Below are 26,653 nucleotides of genomic sequence, written 5' to 3'. Positions count from 1 at the left end.
TGTTTTGTACCATGCTCCTGAGATCCAAGAATTTTGATACTAGAGTAGTTGCATAAAACAAGACAGAAAAGTCTACTTACAATTGCCTAACAGTCTCCCCAAACTGACTCGCTTTCTGTTTACTCGCATGCACACATTAGCATTTTGATAGCCTTTTTAAGATCAGTCTTCTTGAATTCCTAAACTTCAGATAAATGACACTGTTTACTATCACACTGAACTGCCGCTAAGTGTTGGTTGATCCTTCACTGAGACTATTTTTCCTTGTCAGTACCTTTGAGAATACACATACACAAAGGAATTTTTACAGATCAAGACTTACAAAAGCAAAGTAAGGACGGCAGAAGGAAAAAAACTTGCATAAGAAACAGGTCTTGAATGATACCAGTCTAACATTTTATTTATTGCATACAAAAGGATTTCTTTTGACAATGGAACTTTATATGAAAAGTAATTTAATGCATACTGTTGAGAATCTTATCTTCAAAGTCAAAGATGCTGCAGAAAACTTAAGGCAATGCATCTAAGCATGTAAAGCACAGTAAGTGGTGGAAATTTTCAAAATCAAAAAGCCTATTCATTTTCTTTCCTTTAAATTATGGTTAAGTCACAACTTTCTGGAATAGAAATAGGCTGCAGCTTTAGTAGCCCCTGCAATAGCATATCAGATCAGAACACTGATTCCTGGCAAATACCTAAGTGTTCAACATCACATTACAATGTTATGCATACATTTAAGAGCAAGACAATATCAGTAGCAGTTATAAAACAAGTCAACGCATGGGCCACTAAAATACCTCTAGTACCAGGCACCCAGACTAGGTGCGTAAGAGAATCCCTAAAAATAATCCCACAAACCTGTGCTTCTTTGTCTTCTAAGAAATCCAAGAGATTATATCACATACCCAGGGTCTCATTTATTTCACAGGCCCTGGTTGTTGTGTTTTGTTTTTTTTTTTGCCCCAAGTCTCTCAAGTACCTTCTTGGAAACTTTTTAAAAGTGATTATTGTCAAACTTCAAGCATCAGTGGTCAACTAACTTTCCTCCTTTTCAACAGTCACTGAAGAATAGGAAGTGTTTAAAGTTCAGTCCTTCCCAGTAACTTTTTTTTTTTAAAAAAAAAAAACAAAAACAATGCAGCTTCAATTTCACACTCACTTTCAGTTTCCCATAGCCATAATATTCAAGAAGGTTTAGCATAAAACCATGCCAGGTTTTGAAGCAATCAAATCATGTTACCTCTCTCCCATATTCCCCATTGTACAAACACAAAGTGGTTTTAAGTTCAGTCTTAGCAATGCAATTAAGCTTGAGAACGTTCATTTAACACACATGCTGGAAAAAAAAATTCTCCCCACTTAATGCCTCAGTGCCAGAGGTGTTAAGTCTGTTGCCAGCAATAGACACTGCGTTGGGAAATGCTACTCCTAACAGATTAGAGGACAAAAAAAAGGGGGAAGCAGCTTTAACCAGACAAAAAACAGGCATTAAATTAGATAAGGTAATATTTATAAATGGATCACTTTTTTAGTGTAAACATAACATTGTTTTCTAGGTTTACTGTAAACTGTTTTACACTTAATCTGATTATGAAAGACAAAGACAAGAGAAACTGAAGGTATTTATTATTCAATCCACTTACAAAGCAGGTAGCTTAATGCAAGCTTATTGACATGTTCATATATGATCCCCTAGGAACATCTTTTCCAATGTGACAGTAATACTGTCTCAACGTTTTCGCAATTTTCAGCAACTGTTTGAGCACATTTAAATAAACTATAATCTATTATATGTGAGACAATGTTTATGAGCAACTTGAGACCTGATGTGGATTAAAACTTCCTCCAAAGGCGAAATGTTAGTACATTATAACTTAATTCTATACACTATATTATGCAGCAAATCTTAACTATAGAAAATATTTCAATCAGTGATGGACTGTTGGTAATTTATAGAGGGAATCTATGATCAAAGGCAAAACTAGGTAACCACAATTTGTGTCTCAGTTTCTACAGAAATTTACAGGCTTTCAATTTACTAATGAAAAATAAAACAAGAGACAGCTGAATTTTGCTAATTTTATTAACTTTAAAACTAATAAAAATCCCAAGACAAGCCTGGAACCTTTAGAAGTTCTACGAATGCACGTGTATGTGTCAAAAAACACACAAAAAAACCCTGCAGCTCTAAATCCTGATTGAATGGTTTTTATATTAGAAAACAAACAACCTTGATGTGCACAGATACTTCAACTTAAGTTAGCAGAAGACCAAACAAAGATTCTAAGCTATTTTTCCATTTCCCTAATAATTCTTTCAATTTGCAAGTATCTACAATCCAGCTAACTGAAATCAACATTTAGTGTTCACTAGAGAGCTGTTTCACAGCAGCAAATATTAAGTTAGGGATTCAAATTTCTAGACATAGGAAGAAAATGATAAATACAATCTGAACAGCAGTCTAAATGTTTAATATTGACATTCAAATATATCTGCATTGTGCTGAAATCTTCAAACAAACACAAATCTGATCAGACAAACTCTGGTGATGAGTATGCTATATGTATCAGTCAAACTGAATATAGTTCGTATTCTGTTCCCACTATTAAGGATGTTATTTGACTCAGAACTGATATTGTAAATATACAGCAGCCATTTTTTCCTAATTAAGGAATGTCTCAATACATAATATTATCCTCTTCTAGATGATCTTTATACATTAAACTAAAATATATGATTGATTAAATTAAGGAATCCGAGGTTAGTAATGAGTGAAATCATACTTTCAAAGCTTGATACTATGTAAAACAAACCAAAAAAAAAAAAAGAGACCACACAGTTCTACTTACTAAAGCAGCTAATCTTGCCTGCAAGTTTGGGGTCACAAAGCCCATAATATGTGCAAACAAATGCAATACAAGGAACCATGCAAAAATACAGTAATGAATCAAAAGAAAGATGTAAAACCTAAAAAAAAAAGTTTTATAAATATACTGAAACTCAACTGTCTTCTACATAAACTGTAGGTCTAGCATTAGTTGTACCATATAGCAGAGCCAGCACTCTAGGTTCAATGCTTCCAAATCTGCGCAGGTAAGTCATGCCATCTTTGGTTGACTGCAGTACCAGGAAGGATGAGAGGGAGCGAGAAGGAGGACCATAGTTCTGGAAAATGGTGTCAACTTTCACTAGGCAGTTGAGCCTCAATGTCCACTCTGCAAATGGGGCACTTCTTGTTAGTAATCAGCCACTGATCTACACATACTTGGTGGAAAAGGTGCATACATGGAAGTCGCCTGTCATCAAAACAGAAAAAGTGCATTAGCATTAACATAACATTTTCACATCAACATTGCCATTTTTCAATGGCTATGCGGACCTCACTGTATTTTTGGTATGTGTATGTTTTTCCACAAGTTTCACTAGCCTTTCCAGTTGACCTGCATTTTGTCTAGTTCCAACAACAGGCAATGAAGTTAAGTATCAGGTTGCTCCTAATGTGTTACAACAATTTAAACCTGTTACACAGCTTAAATAGCATTATTACTCCAGATAAGTTGAAATTAATCTGGAATTCACCTGGTTAATTCCTTACACAAGATACTGTGCAGAGAGCACAGTATGATTTGAATGAAGTACTATCATCCATACCCTAACTTTTTTTTTTAATGTTATCATCTTCATCTTTTGTTAAAAGACAGACAGTCAACTTAAGGAAGACCGTAAGAAGAGAACCTACATCCTACCCAAAGACAACACAGAACGAACAATAAGGGCTTCCCATTAAAGCTTGTTTTATACAATGGTTATAAGGACAGATAATGATTAGTCATAAAAGTTAAACATGGTAGTGTTGCAAAGAGTAGCATAACATATCCAAGTATGGTCTCAAATCCAGAATATTAGCACAGTATTATGATATTCAGTGGTACTATTTACCTGACATCTTCACCTTCCTCTAATATAGATAAGCAGATGGTACACTTTTCCTCTGTGTCTTCTTCCGTTCCTTCCTCCCCATCTTGCTTGCAGTGCAGTTTCCTCTGTGAGAACCAATCAGTTGTTACCTTATTAGTAGAGACGACATTATTGACAAACTGAGTAAAATCTGTTTTTAATACAAGTTCAACACACATTTCTTTTAAAACATTCCATATTCTTAAGTATTACTTATTCAAATGTGCTTGAACCAAATGAAGAATTATCACTTGTAGCAAAAAAAAATCACAAGATAGTTCAACTTTAATTAATTCTTGTGACTGGACTGTTAATATATGTATTTAGTATTGTTGCAACCAGTCCCTTCACTTGTGGCTTATATGCAAGTATCTTAATTTCTTTCACAACGAGGCAAGAAATATACACACAGTATCTATCTTAAAGTCACTCTTTATCAAGTGATAAAGAACACTACATAAATGTGGATGGGATTCTATACTATGGTATAATAAACCAATTGAGAGAGAACAGAAGTTGTGGAAATTCTGTACCAGACTCAAAACTTGACTGTCTTCCTAATGTGAGCATGGTGAAGGTTAACATTTTAAGTAAGTATCAAGCTGGTAAATGTTGTGAACAAATTATTACAACTCAACTCCAAATGAAGTCTTACTGTACCTGATGACTCATCCCTGAAGCCTGTTGACTATTTAGTTATTACCAATAGCTAGTTCATTGCTCACATGGCTATTCATAATTGCTGGACAAGTTATTAAATAATGTGGCTGAAGATGGCATCTGAACGCCACTGCTGGGATGCAGGAAGAAACAAGATTTTAACCTACCATTTCATTTCTTACCCAAACAGAGGCATTTAGGAGAGAAGGCATATTTCTACTATTAAGTATTCAACTACTCTGAATACTGAAGAAGCCACCTTGAAAATTTCAGCTGTCCCATTCTTCTCCCCATCTACATTTACAACACTTAGTTCCCTGTCCCCCTCATTGCTTAAGGTATTCTATAAAATACAGTTTTCAATGCAAAATGCACAGTTCAAAACCACAGTAAAGTTATCAGCTAACAACCGAAAGAACATTATTCTGACTGATCTGGAAAAGAAACACAGAATGAAATGGAAATCTAGGTGGAGAAGCAGATTAATACCTCGTAGTGGGTTTATGGTGTCAATGAGAAATGTGGGACTAATCAGACCTACCAAGCATCCCAAGCAGAACTGTCCATATGAATTTGGCTATGAATCTCGTCAAAACTACAATGTTAAACATTTTGGCCCATTAAGCTTGAAAGGTATTTGTTTTCCCTTTTCCCTTGGTCTGTGAAAGAACATTTTCCTGTTTCTAGTTTTTGGCCTGTGAAGACCAGGGATACTCTTCACCACCCTTATCTTAAGGTGATATCTGTATGTGCAAGCATTCACTACAAAATAAATAAGGCTAAGCTTTGACCTGTTTGTGTGTCAGAAACGTACGAATACCAAAACATTGCTTATCACATTACAACAGATCTCTATTTAGAAACCACATTTTTTGTATTGCCCTCATGAAGGAAGTGGTATTGTATGCTTTGCTTACAATCCTTGAAATTGCAAGACAGGGTAAACATGCACTCTTTGAAATCAACACTTCTGCAGATTTAAGCTAAATACAAACATTACCACACTTTAGGGAAAATATAACAGCCCACAGTTTAAAAAATCCTCACCTTTTTGTACTTATGGGGATATGTGCATCTTTCTATAGTTCCCTGTGTTGCTCCACGATTTACATTGCCCAATCGTTCCTCCAAGTGAATCAGCTCCTAAAAGAAATATCAAGAAATAAACAGCTAAGAACTGATAGTTCAACTACCTTGAAAAAAATATATTTTTTATTCTAACCCATTTGCAGATTGACAAACAAATTTTAATTCCCTAGTTATTCAAATGCAAGAAAAGCAAAAAAGGATATATTGTATAGAAGTTACGGGTTTATGAAAAAAGCAAACTAAAACCCCTAAACACAACACTACCTGGTATTTTAAGTTACAGGGAAACAGTCATATAATAGTGAGAGAATCAAAAACTGCTTGCCAGCTAGGAATGTTTATCAGTGTATTTACACATACTTGTGTTTCTACTGAGGAAAAAGCAATTAAAATGTACCAGGAAAGTATTTGCTTTCTAACAGTCATTAAGGCTTGGAGGCAGGGGGAGACATTTCTTAAGATGAAATACAATGACTGATTTCTTTTTCTCCAGCAATAAGTTTACTAGAAACATAAGATGTCACTGAAGATGTTTTCAGTGGACTAGGTCATTAACTCTCTGCATCTGATACTTTTTATTATTACATTTAAAAAACAAACAAACAAAAACAGCTTCAACTCCCGCACTACATAATAAACAAGACAGCACTGTCAAAACTGCCAAGTTTCACCCTCACTAGGAGGGATTCTGGCACAGATATTCAGAGACACGTGAATACTACATCCTACTTAGGGGAAGAAGACCAAGATGTACTGTCAGTTAATAACCACCTAAACCTGTGTTATCCACGGCACCTTTTCTTGACTGACTCAAGATGCTTTCAGCATCTATTCCCAGTCCATGCCAGTGAGGACATTCTATGAATTAACAATATTTTCTTTATTTCTTTCACATCTACATATAAAACTAGCTCTACCATACACCCTCCCCGTATTCCCTCATGACATATTTTGGCATTGATCTAGTTTTATTCTATTACAAACCTCAAAATTGCCCCTGAAAGGGCCTCTGAATGATGTTCCATCCAATCCCGATGAAATGTAACGGATGTGAGGATAGCCCGCCATGTCTGGTACCTATTCAAACAGCAGATGTTAAGTTAAACCTATTCAGAACAGTGCCAGAATTTTACTGTTCACTTTGTAAAATTTAAGATCCTTTTGCTTTTATTGAATCACTTATTTATACTCCTCAGCTTGAATACACTATTATAACCGACAGCTTATCACCACTCTGAGCTCTCTGAACATAACTGGGAGCAAAACAGAAGTGAGACTAGATCCTCTATTATCAACTCTCCAGATATGCATTACCTATTTCATGGCATCACTTGCCAGCTCTCAAAGTCTCAACCTGCTTTGTATAAACACACCCTAGATTATCTACGTCTATTTGTAAACAAACACACTAAGACTATGCATGAAGTTACCAGAAAAACTCGTAGATTCTCAAATATAAGTTTTTAGTACCACGGAAGAAACAAAGCTAACATTCAGCCCAGAAAAAGAACCGATTTCCTTACCTTACTCAAGAAAACTGAACATCTTTAGACACCCTTCACATTTAGAGGCAGATAAAAGTAACACTTGAATAAATCTGATCATCTAATGTCATAGACATCTCTACATACGCTATATGTTCAAGCATCCACTGACTTCCTTGCATATTAAGAGATACAAGCAGTGAACAAATTACCAGTGTTCAGAGATTTACTACCCTGCAGGCACTTCAAACACCAGTGCTTTCATACAGGAGAGCAGAAAGGTAGTTAAAATACAAAGGGTCACCTTCATAGCAGAGCTTCTTAGTTGCATTTCAGCTACCACAAGACAAGGAAATAATGGTACTGCCTTTTGGTCAGAAACTTAACAGTAGCAATTTGTTTTTTTATTAAAAAGGTGAGAAAAACAAAGTGATCAGTGGATTCAATTTACTTTCAACACGGAGAGTGTACTGATGTAAGGACTGTAAGAAGCAATTCATTTGGAAATATCGTAATGTATTTTAGAAGTGCTATCTTCCTTTCTGTGCTGTCAGCTAGTAATGCCCCTGCTGCTGTATGTCACAGCTCAAAATTAATTTCGTGAGTCTGTCAACAAGTTAGACATCTCAGATATTATCCTTTAAGTTGAATACTTGTACAATTTCCATGATTTTCAGCAAATTCTTAACATATAAAGGGTGTAAAACTGAGTTAATGCATTGTAAGGAGCCACAGGTCTAGACAAAGTTACTCACATAACATTAACAGACCAATACAGTACCTTTCTATGTTTTTCAAATCCAGTCTGGTAGCTAAAAGCTGACATGAATAGCAAAAATTTCTAAACAACTTCATCTCCCTAGCAGATGCAGAAATTACACTTGACATTGCCTCAAAGGTCAGAGGTTACCAACTGGAGTGACACGTAGCCAGTCAGGTCTCCCAGCTAGAGTGAGTTCTGCTACTAGAAGCTATTTGAGAAACCTCCTAACACCACCACAAAAGCAAGAGTTTCTCAGAGCACATATTGCAACAAACAACTGAATTTACACAACAAACGCTGGGTGGGACATGATATATTTTCACAGTACTAAACGTGCCTTCACATTAGCCTGGTGGGAAGCATAGCACCTCTGTACAACTATCTGAACACGGCACATACAGGCTCTTTTACAGAATATTCTTGAAGAACAGGTTACCTTTCTGGCCAAGTAAAAACACTATCTTGAAACAGCTATCTTCGTAAGAACAAAATAGCTTTTATGCCTGCAGAATAAGCAATGTGCTAACACAGCAAAATTTTAACCGATTACATTTGTGCCTACAAGCAACAATGGGCAAGAGAAAGAACAATAATGCCCAAGAGAGAATAGCCTAACTACTACCCATTTAACTGTCACCAACTGCAAGGAGAAGATTTCTGCTCTCTTGAAACAGCTTCAAGAAAGTTAAGCACAGATGAAAGTGCACTTTCAGTAAGTTTTGAAACTGCAGAAGAAAGGAAAGACAGCTAATGCCAGCCTATGTTAAGTAACTTACTTTTTTTGATATAGTCAAATAATAATATACAATTTAAAGCAATATACTCTGAATCTCCAAAGTTCAGCCCATGCTTGCCAAGAACTGTGTGTTTCCTGTAAAACAAAGGAGCACTTGTTTCTGGTTTTGCACTTCCTTACGATGTTTCCTACTACTAACAAAAATGTACAGTGACTCAGAAGTTCAAGCTGAAGTCTGAACCAATTACAACACAATCATTCTGAAACAGTTTGAAATAGCCTACAAGAAAGATATAGCTTTCCTTGCTATCCTGTTTTCAACACCTTCCATATTTCCAGGATTTTTCTGCCTTTCCACTGCCACCAGTGATTTTTCTATTGCATTGTACTATTTATCTTCCACATCCCAACCTTCCATTCAACGGTTCTCATTAAGGATCTTAACAATACACTTATCCAGTTAACTGCTTTAATCCATGTCAATACTTGAAAAAATAAAGCTGATCAATTTTCTTAAATAAGTCAAATTCAAACAAGGAAAAGTTGCAATTTTCAGAGAGACACTGTGGAAAAGAACAATTAACATATGTTGCATAGCTAAAGACCTAGGTCTATCTGTGCCAAAGGGGAACATAAAATAAACGCTCTTCAGTGGTCCATAATCTATTAAAAAGCAAGCAAACATGAATTCGTGTTTATATGGGAGAAAAAAAAGGATCAGTTGTATTACAAAGTTCAATTTTTCCTATTTTAAAAACAGTTAAATCTGTTGCAGTTAATGAAATCTATTTCAAACTTAACATCCACCTATAACTACACTCCAGCGGCACATATACAGCCAATATCTCCTGTCTCTCTCATGTGGTGCTGCATTATTTATGTGACACATGGATCTTTAGTTGACTCCTCTGAAAAACATTCAAGTTCGCTGCGCAGAATGAATCCATCACAAAAATCACTTTGACAGGAGCTTTTTTCCCCTCACCATATGCAAGGCACTGAAATAATAACGATGGGAACACACACTACTCTCAGGCAGAGTCACAATGATCAAAGTAATTGCATTAACTCAAGGAGGGAAGTAGACTAATCCTTGTCTAGGTAGGCATGAAAGAAGTGTTCTTTAAACTGCTTTTAATCTAGGATCCCTCCTGAAGCAACACTTCAACAAGTGAAAATTGCCTCTACCAAGCTAATAAGAGGGTGAGGGAAACAAAATCTTTTCTATTTGGACTGGCAGAGCTGCTGAATGCTACTCCTATCCCCTAATGCATCCTTATCTTGTCTTGCTGAGGACTGAAATTGCAAGTCTGTTTGAGTAGACCAGATGAAAATTACATTACCTGCATCCGATTAAGATCTGAAATTGATACAGAGTACTGATGTCATTTTAGCCCTAACAATCCATTATGCCCTTTACATCAGACATTAGCTTCCAAGAGTTTTTTGTAACTCCAAAAAAAAGACAAAAAATGCACACTGCCTACCAGGCAATTCACCGTTTTTGGAAAGTATATTAAACACAACTGATTTTCAGTTGAGCTACTGCATAAGTTACTTCAAAAGACTTGTTAAAAACAAACAAAAACCAGAACATCTTGATGCAGGTGTTTATGACACCTGCATCAAGAACACAGCTAATGAACTTGCAAACTGCTGCTCAGTACACCCTGTTTTCCGAAAAAGAAAGCACTCCTCATAACATTAACTAACCTTAGCAGAGGGACTTTAACTATAGTTCAGCCTCTCCTTCCCTGCCCCAGTTCCTAAAGTTACAATGAAAAGACCTTGATGACAGAAGCAGTCACATCTGTTGTTCTTCAATAAAAAATGGCACTTTTGATTAAGATTCAATTTTATTTTTATTTTTTTTTAACATAAACTTCACAGATTTGCTCCATGTTCAGTAGTCATTTTTGCTGACAAATCTCCTATATTCTCACGTATATGTAAATAAAGAAAATTTTGGCTTTCACTACCACCATAGAAGGGACAGAACCATCAAAGCGCTTTGAGCCCCTTCTGTATACGACTGCTAGCAGTGCTTTAACCTGCCTTTATTTTCTTCTAGTGCATGTAATCTGCATGCGTTTCACATGACTCAGAGCACCACTGCTTCAAAGCCTAACACTCAACCTGATTTCAGCAGGGTTCAAAACAGATCCCAAACTTTCAAGGAATTACTGCTTCCAGATGTCTGTACACTGCAAAATGCCTTGTCAGGACAATGCGTACAAAAACTTGACACACACAACTTGAATTCAATTTCATCCAGAGATTCATGAATGACTTGTAAGGACCAGTAGCCCTACACAAACACATGCACAAGTTTTTGTAGAGTTAAAGAACCCTACTTCATCTGACATATCTGTTACTAACAGCAGCTATTTGGCGAGACTCCCCAAAGTATCTTATCAGACATTCATCAAATACTTCTAAATATTCTCTAAGTTTTTTTTTCCATTCTACTACTAACAAGAGAGTAAAAGGGGGGTCCCAACTACTTCTCATGTATCATTTTTGATGTATGCACACACCTGCAAAAGTTAAAATACAGGTAAGCTTCTGAACACATTAACACAAGGATGAGCTCACCTCTCAAGTTTCTAGAAGCTCCACAGCAACAGTGGAAATAAGTCTCATAATTGACTTAACTAGCCCTGATAGTGAGATAAAATAGACATGTTTAACTTGCTGCCTCCTAACACAACTGCAGGTCACTGACCTATTTAAAGGGCCCTTTTTCATGGAGAACATAAAAGCAACTGATGTTACCTGTTACCAAACACTGCATGAAATAAATGTGAAAGAAACATTTTTTGTCCACTTCTAAAAACAGAAACCTAACTGAAAAAGACTGCAGAAAAATTATCTGTACAGATGATGCATAGGGATAAGGCTATATAATTTTACTGTCTATGCTATAATACTGAATGGTCTATGGTAACTATGAAAGCTGTGCAACAAAGAATTACCAACCCTACAGAGATAAGAGATACCTGAGGATTATTACATTAGATAAGTAGCAAGGATCAAGCAGTTTAAGAACAAAGAGACCACTATTACAGTATTAGTTATAAATTTATAATCCAATCTCTAGATGTCAGTTCTGGCCTCTAATACAGAAATCTTGTATGGACAAGACTTGCAGGTTGATTTTTTTAATTACAGTTTTAGCATCTGTCTCTAGATGAGGCCACCATTTGATTACATTGTCTAGCTTTTAGAGGGCTAAATGAAACAGATTAGCCATACAGAATACCCACACAGAAATGGTACACTTACGCAGTTCAACTACATTTGTCTTGATTTGTCTTGAAAGAAAGTTAAGAATATTTTTACATAACCATACAAAAATTCTTTCAAAAACTAGTATTCTGTGTAAGTCACAAGATACACAGATTCTCGTTTTTCTACTGTAGATTTAAAAAGTTGTGTTTAGTAAGGGACTAACCCTCACACTTAATTCTGCTTGTAATACTTCATGCTACAAAATCATATTATTTTATTATGTGGTATAAGGTTGATGAACACCAAATATTACTGAAAAACCAACCAAATCTCTATACAGAATTCCAGCTGTACATATGAAACTTAAAATTAAATGAAGCACCAGCGCCAATCCTTATGCACTGGGTGGAAAGCTGGTACCTTTAACAAACTAAAGCTCATTAAAGAGCACAAGTTTTAGAAATCAGATGCAGAGGGTCAATGCATTGCAATGCACATGACAATTTAATTAAAATATGATTCATTTTACAAGAGCTGAAGTTAGAAATGTTAGCGTCCTAAACTATTTTTTCTCATTAGATAAGAGCCTGTCTGTTCTTGTAGCTTTCTATCTGGGAACAACACAAAAGCACTGGATTATTTTCTTCTTTAGTTAAACCAATACCTTTCACACCAAGGTATACGTGCCTAATCAAATACATTAATCCCCAAATAATTTTCTTAACAAAGAAAATAATTACAATGACCAATTACTGTGATTTTTCACAAGCCATCTCCTTACCATTAGGGGAAGAGCCCCTATTTGCAAGTGATGAAGTCGAGGAGGTGCGTGGTAGTGGGCCAAGTGAGGATGCAAGGGCCCTGGAGGGTAAGTAGCTGCAGTCACACCAGCTTCAATTCCCAGTTCCCTGTCACATGAATGAAAGCAGCATTACAGTAGCGGTACATCTTGCCTCCTAGATACATTTCCACTGCTTCGGACAGCATAAACCACAGCAACACTATCTTAACACTTTTTTAAATGTATGTAAACTTCGCTGAAAATCTTCTTAATCCTACCATAACTAAAAGCAGCTTTTAAGTAAGCCATGAAGATCCAGTACATTAAATCAGTAGAGACAACTACATATTTATCATGTTGACTAGTTCACGCACTATGGGAACAGAAGCCATAACCCAGGAACCTCTTCTCTGATGGCTCAGAAGTAATTTTTTCCAGATATTAAATACATAACAGAACTTAAACCTAATCTTCACAAGTGGTCTGATGCAATTTCAAGTAAGCTAATACATAATACGAGATAATGATAAGGTAGATAAAGTCTGGATTTGATTTACAAGCTTATTTTATAAACAAAAAATACAAGAATTGGCTTCAGCAATGTTTTACTTGCCTATTTTAAAAAGTCAGTTCTTGAAATAACAACCTACTGTCAGTGATCCTCAACTCCTTTCAAAAAGCAATGGACAAAAAACTAGAAATATGCTTAATATATGGAGTGCTAAAAGCAACATTTCAAAGCCAAATCAAGATATACCAATTTTAAATTACAGGTGCACACAGGAATTATTATTATTATTTTAAAAACAACCTGCATTATAAGCTATGGTCCTTTGCACTGAGTCTCAAAGAACTAAAACAGTTATCTGATTACTTACCAGGCAGACCTCTCTGGAGCTTGTCGAGGATGGGAAGACATTGTCTGAGGCACGTGAATGTGATGCCCATGACCGTAATTTGGGTGCATTCTGTGAGGATGCGGAGGAGGCCTCTCATGAGCACGCCTAAAAACAAAACAGCAGCAGTTAATTCCACACATTTATTAGGGTAGAGAAAGTAAAATTCATCAATGTTACAGCCTGAATTACTGGAACAATTTAAAATGAAAAAAAAAATCCCCACACTGTTTTAATTTCAACTTATGTCTAAAGCTAGAATTTCATACTCAAACACAAAACTGACCAAATAGTTATCTTTATAGCAATATACTGAGATACGCTGCAAACACTGTCAGCTACCGTGATCTGGTCTTCACCTGACAGATACAATCAAGGGACTGACAGTGTTTAATCCTAATCTCAAACTGCAGAACAGGAGAGCAATGGAAGTGCACATAATGGTCATGTCACAATTAAGGATGTAGTCTGTAGCACTGCCGTGAATGATTCTTAGTTTATTTCTAGTGAAATTATACCACCAGAAATTATTAGGGGAAAATAAACACACTAATCAGAGGTAATTTGCCTTGAAACACGTTTGCATCATAGCTCAAGTAATAAGAGAACAGTTTCTTCCATTCCAGCTGGTACAGAACAACTACAGTTTTGGACAAAATCTTTGCAAAAAACCTGCTGGCTGATTTTTGCTACTTTACCATCTTCCACTTACCACAAAAAAAATTGATTAGTGTTTTTATTTCCATTGCATTCAAAGCAGAATTATTTTATTATTATTATTCAGCCTAGAGACTTGGATTTTACTAAGAGTAGGAAACTCCCTTCACATTCAGTCCCACCTTAAAATTCCAGACAGAGCAGATTACATTTTGTAATCTACGTACATCTAAAAAAAATAAGAGGTTACTTAAAGCATACTATTCTAACCAATGCAAATTGATGCTTCTTCAGAGAAATCTGTTGAGCTTGTATAAATTATGTTACATGTGTTAGTTTCCTGCAGTGGTACATACCAACACGGATACAATTATCACAGCAGAACCTATTCCTAGTCTCACCTCTGTTCAGTTCATTAACTATGGGAAAAATCTGGAACAACATATTTTTAAAAAGATTTTAAACATAAATACTATATGGTATACGAACGCAATGCACCATCAAATGCTGCCTTCTGCACATTTTGTTGCCAATCCCAAGATCCAAAGTTATAGTTGTACCCAGTGTTTGAGACATGACAGTAAGGATACTAACCACTCTCTACTTACAATTTTGAAAGAGTTCTGTGTCACTAGAAGGTATACAAGCTGGAAGACTATCCCATATGCTATTTCTAGAAATGAAGGATGAAACAACATCCTGAGAACTCTTGAGAGGTTGAAACAAGGAACTGAAGGAATCAGAATTCTGCTATCATGAAGCTTCTAGAACAAGTAAGATGGCTATCACTTTTGGTTTTCCTTGAAATTCAGTCTCCCACTTGACCTGGCTTGAGCATTCCAAAATTGATTTTTGTATACTACTCCATAATCACAGGTATACACAACCAGTACCCTTGCATGCTGAAGTCAGGGTGTTGAGGTCATACCATTTGCATAACAGATAAAGAACAGGTCCAGGTTCAAAATTGTCATGACTGAGAAAGAAGAGAAACATATGACTTCCCTACAGAAAATCACAGATCTATCATGTATCACTGTCAGCAGAGTTAGTACCTATAGGGTTCTTTTGTGGTTTTGTTAAAGTATCTGAAAACTGCTTAAGAAGTTGTGGTTAAAGCAAATTTTTGTTTCAGCATTAACATCTAAACCTGTTTTATATTAGGTACTGGTAGAATTCATATAAAAATCTTAGGAGAAACAACTAGAGAGTTCTTGCTTGAAATGCTCTTGAATATCTAAAAGCATTATCTCCAAAACAAAATAGCTTCAGTTATGCCTTGATTGAATTCCAAGCCAGTACTGACCTGATTTCTGTTGATACTAGTGTCTAGTTTAGCAACAGCAGTATCCCTTAAACAGTATCAAGAAAGCTACACCTCAACAACCATCACCTTCTGATAGGCATTATTCAGTGTTTCTTCTTTTCTGAAGACCAAGGTGTAGTAAAGCTAGGCATTTATCTAAGACTAAATCTTCATTAAACCTGGTAAGCCATCTCTTACGAGAAGTCCATCTTATCTTAAAGCATTAGTTACACAAGAAGGATCTTAATAATATCAGCAATGCAAAAGACATTTTTAAGAAACATATGGAAGGAGTTTATGATGTACTTTTTAGGCTGTCCAGCTTGAAAAGGAATTCCTGCCTATTATCTGAAGGATAATTAATGGGCAAGAGAAACAAAGCTTCACTTCTGTTCCATAACCCATTCACTGTACTTCTTGCCTCACCTGGACGCAACAATGAATGTAGTGACAAGAACAGGTTCAGTCTAAATGCTCACTCAACTGCGATGGTACGTAAAGACACCTCCTACCATGGTTTAATGCTAACAGTTCCTAACCATGCAATTACTATTTGAGATCCACATGCAACATTTTACAAACCTGAGGGAAACGAATTATATGTTTAGATAATGTTCTGAGTACATTTGTGACATACGTTGGGTGTTGCATCATTCTTCTTCTCTGGACCTCCATCCTCTGGATCACTTCATGAGGATGTAGCCTCTGTGCTGGAGGTGCCGTTGCAGGGATGTGATGGGAGATAGGCTGATGTGCTGCCGGAAGATGCTGTGGAATCGGAGCAGCTGCATTGGCTAAAGGATGAGTTGGTGGCGGAGGTGGAACAGGATGAGAAGATGCGTGGGAGGAGATTGAAGGATGGAAGGGATGCACTGGATGAGGAATAACATAATCTACTTGAGGTGGAGGTTGTGGCTGCGGAGGAGGATTTCCATGAGAGTGGGGACATGCAGAAGCTTGATGGTGAAGAGGTCTGGTCAAAGAAGCATCTGCAATGAAAACAGAGACTTTTGATCTTGTCCATAGTAGTTTCTGGATGAAATTTATAAAAAACACTAGTATCTTCACACAGGTGCTTCGATGTTGTTATACCAATTTAAAACAGTGGCAACATGGGAATTTGTGTATATTCAGCTTCTCAGGTGATTACAGTTATACATCCTACAAGCCCACACTTCCTGCAGCCACTACTCTTCTTTCTTAGGTTGGTAAAAAGTAGACATCTGTGATGCATGTTGAAAAGGATATACACAATAAGAAGTTTTACTTCATTTGTTATTTTTAAATACTCTTTTTCCCCTCAAGTCCGCTATTTTGTAGACATAACACATCAAACAAGTTAGTTGATTCGGAGCCTGCTAAAGCAGAACTCATTGGAGATATATGGGAGGGGAAGATATAAGGAAAAAAATGAAAAGATGTTACTAAAGAACAAAGGATAAAAATATTTTCGTAGTAAATACTTTTTTTTGAAGTTTGAATATTAAGAGCTGCCACTCAAAAATGACTTATTCCAAAAGAAAATATTTTAACTTCCCCTTGGTTACGTGTAATTCCTCTACATAAACTTAACCATTTAAATACATTTCTTAGCGTGCATTTTTCTAGGCCATTTTTACAATCAAAGTAAGCAGACAGTCAAAGTTTTCATATGTTGTCAGGGAAGCTGTTTTCTTGTTTGTTTTGTCATCCATCCCAACACACAGATATCCAGAACTTATCAGTACTTACAGGGAGAATGCATATAATGCCGGCAGGAAGAAAGCGATGCCTGAGGAGGAGGTTGGGGCTGGGGCTGTGCAACCATACTTGATCCATACCCATCTATCGTTATTGATTGGCTTGGGCCAGCACCAGCCTGATGCCCATAAATCGCAGTTCGAGATGAAGAACCAGGACAGCAGGGGTCAAAAGCAGACGTTCCATGAAAAGCACCACTTCCATGACTTCTTATGCCATTGCTGCTTAAGTCTACTGGCAACGCCTGCTGCATAAACAAACCACCTCTTTTTCAAGCAATTCTTCAAACATTGAAAACAAAGTCACCCTCAAACATAATATGCTAAAAAAGAATAAATACTATCTGGGATCCAGGTTTTTAAGTTTTAAGACTTGGTTCTGGAACATTCCTAAGATATGATTAAGGTTTCTTATTCCCAAATTCTTGAATCTTACAAAAGAGACTGAATTAATTATACCAGTAACATATAAACACACAACAAGGCTATGATGGATAAATCAAGTATGTGGGAGCTGCACACCTTGAATTATTTGCAGGCAAACAACAAACTTTAGTGTTTTCAGTTGTGTCTACTGTATTACACTTAAAACATATACCAGATTGTGCTAACTTAATTTACAACATGTAGAACTATCAGTAATGTTCTTAGATTTTTAACAGTATTGTTTTAGATCTGATTTTTAGTTACTTTGGAAGTCTTAAAAGCAATGACTTTAGAAAAGCAACTTTTCTTTTTATAAACTGAACATTAGACTGATTTTCTTCCCTTAAAGCAGCTCACTTATGCACAAAACTATGATCTGCAAAGTGTATTCCAAGGTATTTATGTTTGTTTTGACTAAATAGCAAAATAAAATAAGCCTTATAGTCATCAAAATAATGTCAGCTGTCAATGGTTATTTGTCAGGTTATGACTTCTCTTATAATATGTGGACACAAAAATGCAAACTAACTCAAATTTTCTGTTTAGTTCCTTTTTATCATGTCTGCTACAGAACATGAAAATAATCTACAATTCAGCATCCTATTCTATTCTTCCATACCTATAACACAACTTGAAATCACAAAGGAATAGTTACAAAAATTAAACGTGCCTGCTCATGGTAACTGGTGCCAGAACTGCTGCTTGCTCCACAAGGGGCAGGCACTGGAGGAGGCCTTTCAACAGGGCAGCTGGAGTCACTGAATGAAGGAGACAGCGGAACAGCTGGGTGAGGGTTGTGGTGATGGTGGTGGTGGTGTTGAAAGTGGTGGCCATGCTGCTGAAAGCAGCTTGTATGCGGATGCCCCAGTGCATGATGATTCTGTGAAGATCCTCCACACGGAGAATGCTGAGGGCAGCAAGATGGTAACCGTGGCATGGCCGGAGGGCCAGTTTCCAGTGTCGTATTAGATGCAGTTCTTCTTGTATCATCTTTAAATTAAAAGAAGTTAACATTAAAGTATAAGAAATTAGTAAAGACAAACACCATAAAGCAGAGTCTGAAATTTAAAAAACAGTACTTCATGATTAAATAATTAACTGATCAGAAAACAGATCTAGACTACAACAAAACAAACTGGATAAAAAAATGAGGATTTAGCCATGCCTGCCAAATGAAGCAAAAATGAACAGTTTCGGTGAATGTACAAATGAAAACCACTAGAGGAAATGAACTGAAACTTGCTTTATTATTCCAGTAGTTTAATACACATTATCAACAGGGAAGGAGAAAAGACTGTCCCTGTGGCTAATATGTACAGACCTATTTTGATCCAGTATCCTCAAATTCCTTTGTCAGTGTGGTCAGCTCAGGTTTTTTTTTTGTACATCTCCTGACTTGCAGAAAGTGAAAGAGCATCCATATCTCAGACATGTTGCAAGTGCTACCCATACTTACAGCTCTCTTATAGGTCTGTATCTATATAGATCTGTATAGACATGCTTCCAGTGAAGCAATCTACAGGTTGACATCTTTCACTTCCTTATACCACACACATAAAAAACCCTACAACACTGCCATGGAGGACTCCACTCCCAGTGAACTATATTCTGCCTCCTCAGAAATTAAGTGCATGGTTACTGATCAGATATAATTGAACCTTCCCAATAAGCGAGCACAGAATGCTCCTGCACCACCTGCATCATCTTTGGGACAAAAGTGATTGCTGTTTTCAGATTCCTTTCCTCTCAACTTTACACAGTCAATCTAACCAATCTCAACTTATTATTGCTATCTTCAGTCCTAAAAGATCATAAGCTACTTAAGCTAGAGAAAGCTGATTAACCTCCTCTATCTCCTTTGTACTGGCAGGCAATATAACAGTTTAGAAAGCTCTCGTATTCTGTACCTCCAGCTGAAGAACCAGCAGTGCTGCTATTCGGAAGACTAGAAGTCGTCTCTGGTGCTGCAGAGGGCTGGCTGGTAGAGACGTTTGGAGCTGCATCAGAGGCCTGCTCTGAGGTAGACGTACTAGAACTGTTACTGGAACCAGAACTCACAACCTGGGGCTCCACCCGGGCTGATGTGGTTGGCACAACTGTCGGCTCTAGCAGGGGAAGAAAAGAGTTTCCATGTTCTGAAAACACTTGCTAACGTATTTGCGGAAGTTTTCTATAAATTCAAAGGCAAAGTATTCTAAGATTAAGTATTACCCTTACCATCTTTTAATGCCTACAAAGCACAAGAAAATTTTTTAGATAACTAAGAACATCACAATAACATCTAAACTAGATGAGCTACTTTACTTCACAAGCTTCAGCTATTCTAGATGTACATTTTTAAAGACCACTGTGAGATAAACTTGGTTTCTAGTCTCAGTAGACGTTGAGACTAGAATCAGATTAATTAATCAGTATTTGAGACTTCAAGTTCATTTTGCAGATTATTAAGAATATATATACATATATATTTCATTGGACCCACAGAAAATTTACCACACTTCATAGATTTTATTCTCTACTACACAACTGTGAACAGGTAAAGTTTTAAAAGGATAAATAAATGGTGGCATAGTTCAAATTCAGTTTTAAAAAGTCTGCCTTTGACTACGTTTAAAATTTCTAACTACTGACAAGGCAATGACATGCCTAGGAATAAAAGATACCATAAAAGGTAAGATCAGAAACAGATCAGCTTTTTTTAGTAAAAAAAAATGTCTGCATGGGTATAATAAAAAAGCATTAAGATACTTCAAATACTTCTTACACAAAGTCTCGAAGTAAAATATGACTCGTTTTCAAGATTTCTCTCCTAATCTAATACGTATATCAGCAACTCAACACAGAAGGGAATAAGTGCATCTCCCTTTCTGCAGTCTTCCAGCTGATCACATTAAAAAACATTACTTGATATCTATGCTTAAATCCCTTTAAATTTAAATGTGGCGTTCTGATTTTAATTAAAGCAAATATTTTTGGGAAGTACATTTAAATTCAGGCAAAAAGCCATCCGTGAAACAGGACACACAGAGCCTAAGACTGGTGTGAATACATAGTACATGAGACTGGATGCTAATGCATTCTAAAAGCAATCCTGCAGTCATGCAACTTATTCTATTAGCCTCAAGCAACCCACAAGCCTATTACCATTTTGATTTGTTACCAATAATGCAAGCAGTTCTGTTCCCTCTTCGCCTCCCTCCACCCCCCAAAAAAAACATAACAAATAAAAGCCAGTAGGCTTGGTCAATCTCAAAATGCTAGCTAAGAAAAAAATATTTTTAAACACACTTCTCAGGTGTTAATTCACAAAGGTAAGTGGGAAGATAACCCTTTTACACTCACATAAGTAGCCAAGTTTTAATACTGGTATCTTTGAAGACATCCATAAAGTTAGGAATAAGTACATTGTTGCCTTGTAACAGTTTCAATTCAGAGTGTGTCTATTTTCACAATAGTTTGTATGTGACACATGTAAGTGTAAGTTACATCAATAAATGCTATTTCCTTTCCAATGATAGAGCTGTTGGGATATTTCATAGTAAAACTATAAAGCAAAAAAAGCTGTAAATCAACCTATCTTCTTCCTTTAGAACCATCAACGAAACAAAAAATTCCAAACCATCCAAATCACCCCCAAAATCACGGCATCTTAAAGAATAATATGCTAACTTTCATACAGAGATGGAACTATAATAGTGCAAAACTTCTGTTAAACATTAACAGCAGGGTGTACCCAAAAAAATCTTCAGAGTGACTACCAGCAACACCAACAAAAACACATATGAGTTTAAGACTTTCCTCTGGCAACATCTAACAATAATAATTGGAAATCTTTCTTATGATTTTCAGCAGGAATACATTTAAGTGCCAGTACGTTTTAACATGAAGAGGCAATGAAAGGTCACAGTTTCAGAAACAGAGCATGCTTTACTAATATATATATATTTTTAATTCATTTGTACTCCAAAGAAGAGTCATAACTCCAAAGCACTACCATGAGATTTTCCTTTCCTAACGTTGTACTGAAATAAACACACAGGTTTAGAGCAGTGGTTCCAACTTGGTCTGTAATTCCTGCCTGGTGACTCACCTTTCAGACTCACACTCAAGTCAGCTTTTTAAAGAAAGTTAGACATGGAGGATCCACTGAAATATCTGAACTTTTAATTTTAAAAATAAAGTTGCAAGAAGACTTTCTGACATACTACCAGACTTTTTCACAAAACAGTATGTAATTAATACAATTAATGCGGCTCACCTTAAAGGAAGGAACTTCTCAGAGCAGTATGACTTACCATCCTCATCCACCGTGAGGTCCACGACTTCTGCTGCGTTCTGTCTGAGGGGCTGTATGACTGTGGAAATCCTGCTGCGGTTCCGCTGCTCTTGAGGCCGTGCAGCATGAGAACTAGAGCTTTGTCCCCAGTGTGATCTTGAGTGTCCGAGTGTTGAACGAGACCTTAAAAAAGGTATTAGCTTAACTACTGACCTAAATCTTGCCTTTTTGTTTTTCCTTCAACCTCACTGTTTGGGAGGCTGCTGTTTTATTTTTCAATACAGAGTTTTGTTATGCTGAAATACACATCTAGTGAATACGGAGCAGCAAGGCATTTAAGTGTTACTGCAGCCTGTAACAGACAACATAACAGCACCTATCTAACAGGTAGAAATTAGACATCTTTAATATTTGTTTCTGTGAAATAAACACCAGTAATTTATTTTAAAAAAATCACTGAAACTGTATCAGTCAAGCAGCGATCACATCAATTGTATGTTTTTATTTTCTTGTAGAACATGAGTCTCTGAGTCCTACGCCATTCCTACGCAGTCTGAAACAGATCTATCAATGATGAAAGAAGCATTAAGATTGTAAAAATTAGTAAATATTAAGTTTTGAGTGTTAATTTGCGATGACATGTTTTCAGAGGATGATTTCAATTCTTTAACGTTGAAGTTCAGAGATTGCTTTGGACATTCTCTTAAACATTTCCCTCACTCCCATTTAGAAATAAACACAGCTTTGTATTATGCGTTATGAAGCTTAAGTGAAATGTAGCTGAGGAAAGGAAATCATAAGCCTGTACCATACCTAAGGAAACAGGTTTGTTTCTGTAATATAACAGCATCCATTCTACTTAATGCTACAGAGCATCGGAAATAGTATTTTAATTTTTGCCACTTTTTTTTTTTTTTTTACTTCTACCAAAAATACATTTTTACCATTTAAAGCAGGTAGAAGTCTATACACAAGTTACATGACAATAAAGGAAACCATTTATCTTGCTCTGAACAGTATTCTGAGATTGGTAGATAGTTTTCATGATGTTCAGTTTGCTTACAGCATTTACATTTTTATCCTGAACTACCATTAAGTCTTTCAATAGCTGCCTTTGTTCCTTAAATTGTTCTTTGACAAAACTAACATTCCTGAACCACAGGAAAATCTGCACAGTAATTAACATTCAAAGTACTGAAGACTAGTGTGGAAGGGACACTTCCTGACGTTTTGGTATCAAGATTGGAATTGGAATTTAAGACTCTTCCTTGCCATAGCAATCTTCCTGGAATTGTTTTTGTACTGTATTTTTTAATCGCAAAGAATCATGACATTTTCCAATACAAAACAAAATTATTTATTATCTTCTCATGAAATTTTTGGAGTAAAATCTCTTCTGAACAGTTGAGGGAAAGTACATAAAGGGCTCAACAGCAAAAAAAGAAGTCTATTTGCCCACCCCGTTATGAATTTCATAACAAAATTAATTTAAGAAGTCTGCATGTTAGAAAGTCTAACAAATTGAATGGATCAAAATTTAAATACACCAGAAAAAACCTTTGGTTCAGTCTCTTCCTCAATGAAGAGGAGAACACCACTGACATCAATATAAATGAGGGGTGTTGCTGCTGTTATCTTGGCAGTACCACTGCAGAAAGTAAGGTAGAAAAGTAATAATTTTTTTGTATGTAATTTTTTTATGGCTACTACAGCAAACATTTCCTATTGATGGTGAGAAGAGGAAAGCTAAATTTTAAAAAGCATTTTATGCATCTTTAATCAGGTTTCAACTGACGTTCTGTAAGCGCTATCATCATATAGCCTCCTTTTTAACCCCCCCTAAAGCTTCACGTGAAGTTTTAAGTGGCTAAAACAAACTTGATCCAGCTCTAGCTGAACTCTTCACAAGAATATTTCTCATAAGTTTTACAATTGTTCTTCTCAACAACACATTCATATGGATAAATTAACTATTTCTGGAAACATATTTCTAACCATCTCAAGAGAAAGCATCTGTTGATTCTGCAGCTTTTGCTTTCTTACGAAAAAGAATATTCTACATCTTTAAATATGAAGAATTATAAAGAAACACGTTGTTGAATAAATCATTTTTTAAAATTTTGATTTCTTTCATCTCTCCCTGTTTTCTCTGCTACAAAATATGCAACCCAGATTTATAAGTATGACATCTTGTGTGTGTCAGTTTTAAAAAAATATCAAGGAGCTTGTTTGAAGCACTCATGAAATCCCCCCTCATTATGCACACACCTGACTAAACCATGAAATGAGTTTTGCTAGGATATGCCATTTATTCCAATGAAGTGATGTCTGTAGGAAAATCCATCTGTTTTTTAACTTTAAAATTACATTAATGAAAGCACAATCTGCTGAGAAACACACAGGATGTTTGTATATTTTACTGTCTATTTTTCCTTTGTCATTTTATAAAAAATTGATGGCCATTCTTCATATTCCACAGTTTTGTCCTCATGTTCACAAACAAGTGTATTTAATTGGTAGGCATCTCCAACAGTCCCATGCACATGACAATTTCAAGTCTTCCACTTCAAGGAACTCCTCTCTACTAGATTTTAGAGAACCTGACAAATATGGAACAAAATTTCCATAGGGGCACAGAAGAACAGGAAAGCATTATTAGGCAGCGGCTTCACAGAAAGATGCTTTCAGAGCAAGGTTGTTCTCTCTAGGATCACGCTACACAGCTTTGCTTCCCTGAATTTCTCCCTCTCAGACACACTATCCGCAACCACCTCACCGAATCCATCAGTTGTATTTTCAAGCTTTAGCAAAGCTGTAGGGTTTGACTTTTTCTCTTTTGGAATCATAAATGCATACTAGGCCTGGTAGTATAGAATTTCTGTAACATTACCTTATGGGTTTTTAATGATACAGACCCTTGTGACAAACACTGAGTCAAGCAAAATTTTACTAATACAAAGAGACACCAGTCTTACTCACCTGTAGCTCTCACCAACTGTGACAATCTCCACTTCACTATCTGTTGAGGTAACGTTTATTTCTTCATTAGCAGTGACCTGGGGAGTGGAGGATGCTTCAATCACCACAACATCTTCATCAATACTTCCTAATGAGGAAAGAGGAAGAAGAAAGTTTGCATACTTAATTTTAAAAGCTGTCATTTATGAGACTTTTTTCCCCCTTGACTTAAAATGTAGGTGCATTTCATAGCTTATGTCAAAACTTTAGGTGCAACTGTCAAATACGTGACCTAATTATGAGAGGTAGCAATTCTGCTTTAAGTATTTATGAGTAAAAGGAAGATGACAAAGAGGAGGGGGGAAGCTACAGATGTGCAAATTTACATTCTACTATGTATTGGCAGTGATTCTGGCTAATTTTATCAGCTGTAACACCAATGAAATTCAGTCATTTAATATAAAACCAAAAGCTTTGAAACTAGCAAAGCAGGAGTGGTTTATTATTATTTAATAGCTTTATTTTTTTCGTACGCTCATACGTATTCAAATCTAACCTTAAGGCTAGACAACAGCAACAGGAAAAGCGATGTACCAACTAAGAAATGTTATTCATTTCCAAAACAAATTGAAGACCACAAATGCATTGATGCTTATAACATCTTTAAGTCTACACTTTCATTGGCATTCACAATCATATAATAGACTGGCAAAGTTAAAAATGGAACTATCAGCAGTAAAAACAAACAACCAAATACCTCACAAAATCAACTCAGAGACAAGATTTGACAGGAAATAGTTCCTGCTTTAGGAAGAGTGGTTAAAGTTCCAGTCTAATACCCATACATATGGGAACCCTTCTCTGTAGCTACAATACTGGCAATGACAAGTTTGAATACCTAGAATACTTAAATTGAGCTATAAATTTATTCACTTTTCCAATGCCACTGAACACAAAGGAATTTATTAAATAAATGAGCTCTCTACCTTAGAAACAACAAAGCCTACCATTTTGAGATCTGAGAATTTCTTTAAGAAAAGTGCTTAAAGAATTTGGCCTCACTCTAGTCAGTAATTCCGTCCTGTATGGACTGTTCTGCCCCACGACAAGGTGCATGCTCCTTTCTTCATTCATTCACAGCAGGCAACAGCTCCCTGGTCTAGCAGAAGGGCGCCCTGCTGTAGCAAAGCTCCACAAGAGCTCTGCAACTTCTTAGCCGTGCCATTATAAGTGAAGCAGCAAAGACTAACGAATTTCAGAGGTTGGGGGGTGGGCCACCCTCCCTCTTATTCCCCCCAAGCACCAACTTTTTTATGCTTTGACAAACCAAGAGCTTTCCTTTGTTTCTGGTCACACTACTCCCAGAGAGACTGGTGCCTGACGATGGGAACAGCCATACTTCCAAATCCTGTTATTCACCAAAATGTCACGAGCACAAGTAGCGTGTGACAAAATTAAGTCACAGAACTCACTTGAAAATGTTGGCAGAAACCAAGTGCATTATTACAGCGTCTCAAAAACAAAAAGTCAGACACTGAAACCAAAAAATACAGGGAGGGCATTTACTCAAAGTGAAAAACCTGCAGCTGAAGTCTTCACCATGTTGAGCAGAAAGTAAATGTCGTGCTTCTGACATCTTACAGGTCACAGGCGAATGCGCAACAGCTTCCTTACACAAAACAATCTTAGGAACT

General features: G+C 36.4%; 1 protein-coding gene across 8 annotated transcripts in view; it reads right to left on the bottom strand.

Annotated features, from left to right (window-relative positions):
* Positions 1 to 374: 374 nt before the first annotated feature.
* The window catches only part of RNF111 (ring finger protein 111), a 51,924-nt gene continuing 25,645 nt past the window's right edge, over positions 375 to 26,653 (bottom strand). For 3 of the 8 annotated variants that reach the window (XM_027467105.3, XM_027467106.3, XM_027467099.3), the window contains 12 exons: positions 24,981 to 25,107; positions 22,021 to 22,184; positions 19,633 to 19,830; positions 18,396 to 18,715; positions 17,292 to 17,547; positions 16,198 to 16,549; positions 13,580 to 13,705; positions 12,702 to 12,828; positions 6,691 to 6,783; positions 5,665 to 5,760; positions 3,940 to 4,067; positions 375 to 3,296 (listed from right to left, as the gene is read on the bottom strand). In XM_027467105.3, coding sequence (XP_027322906.3) covers positions 3,179 to 3,296; positions 3,940 to 4,067; positions 5,665 to 5,760; positions 6,691 to 6,783; positions 12,702 to 12,828; positions 13,580 to 13,705; positions 16,198 to 16,549; positions 17,292 to 17,547; positions 18,396 to 18,715; positions 19,633 to 19,830; positions 22,021 to 22,184; positions 24,981 to 25,107 — 2,105 coding nt within the window. In that variant the 3' untranslated portion in view covers positions 375 to 3,178. The remainder of the gene's footprint in view (positions 3,297 to 3,939; positions 4,068 to 5,664; positions 5,761 to 6,690; positions 6,784 to 12,701; positions 12,829 to 13,579; positions 13,706 to 16,197; positions 16,550 to 17,291; positions 17,548 to 18,395; positions 18,716 to 19,632; positions 19,831 to 22,020; positions 22,185 to 24,980; positions 25,108 to 26,653) is intronic. The other 5 variants (XM_038184944.2, XM_038184943.2, XM_038184945.2 and 2 more) reach the window with 5 other exon arrangements.

Source organism: Anas platyrhynchos, chromosome 11 (assembly GCF_047663525.1).
Source record: "Anas platyrhynchos isolate ZD024472 breed Pekin duck chromosome 11, IASCAAS_PekinDuck_T2T, whole genome shotgun sequence".
NCBI classification, from domain to species: domain Eukaryota; kingdom Metazoa; phylum Chordata; class Aves; order Anseriformes; family Anatidae; genus Anas; species Anas platyrhynchos.
Note: the sequence above shows the minus strand (reverse complement) of the source record. Positions and strands in the feature narration are given on the sequence as shown.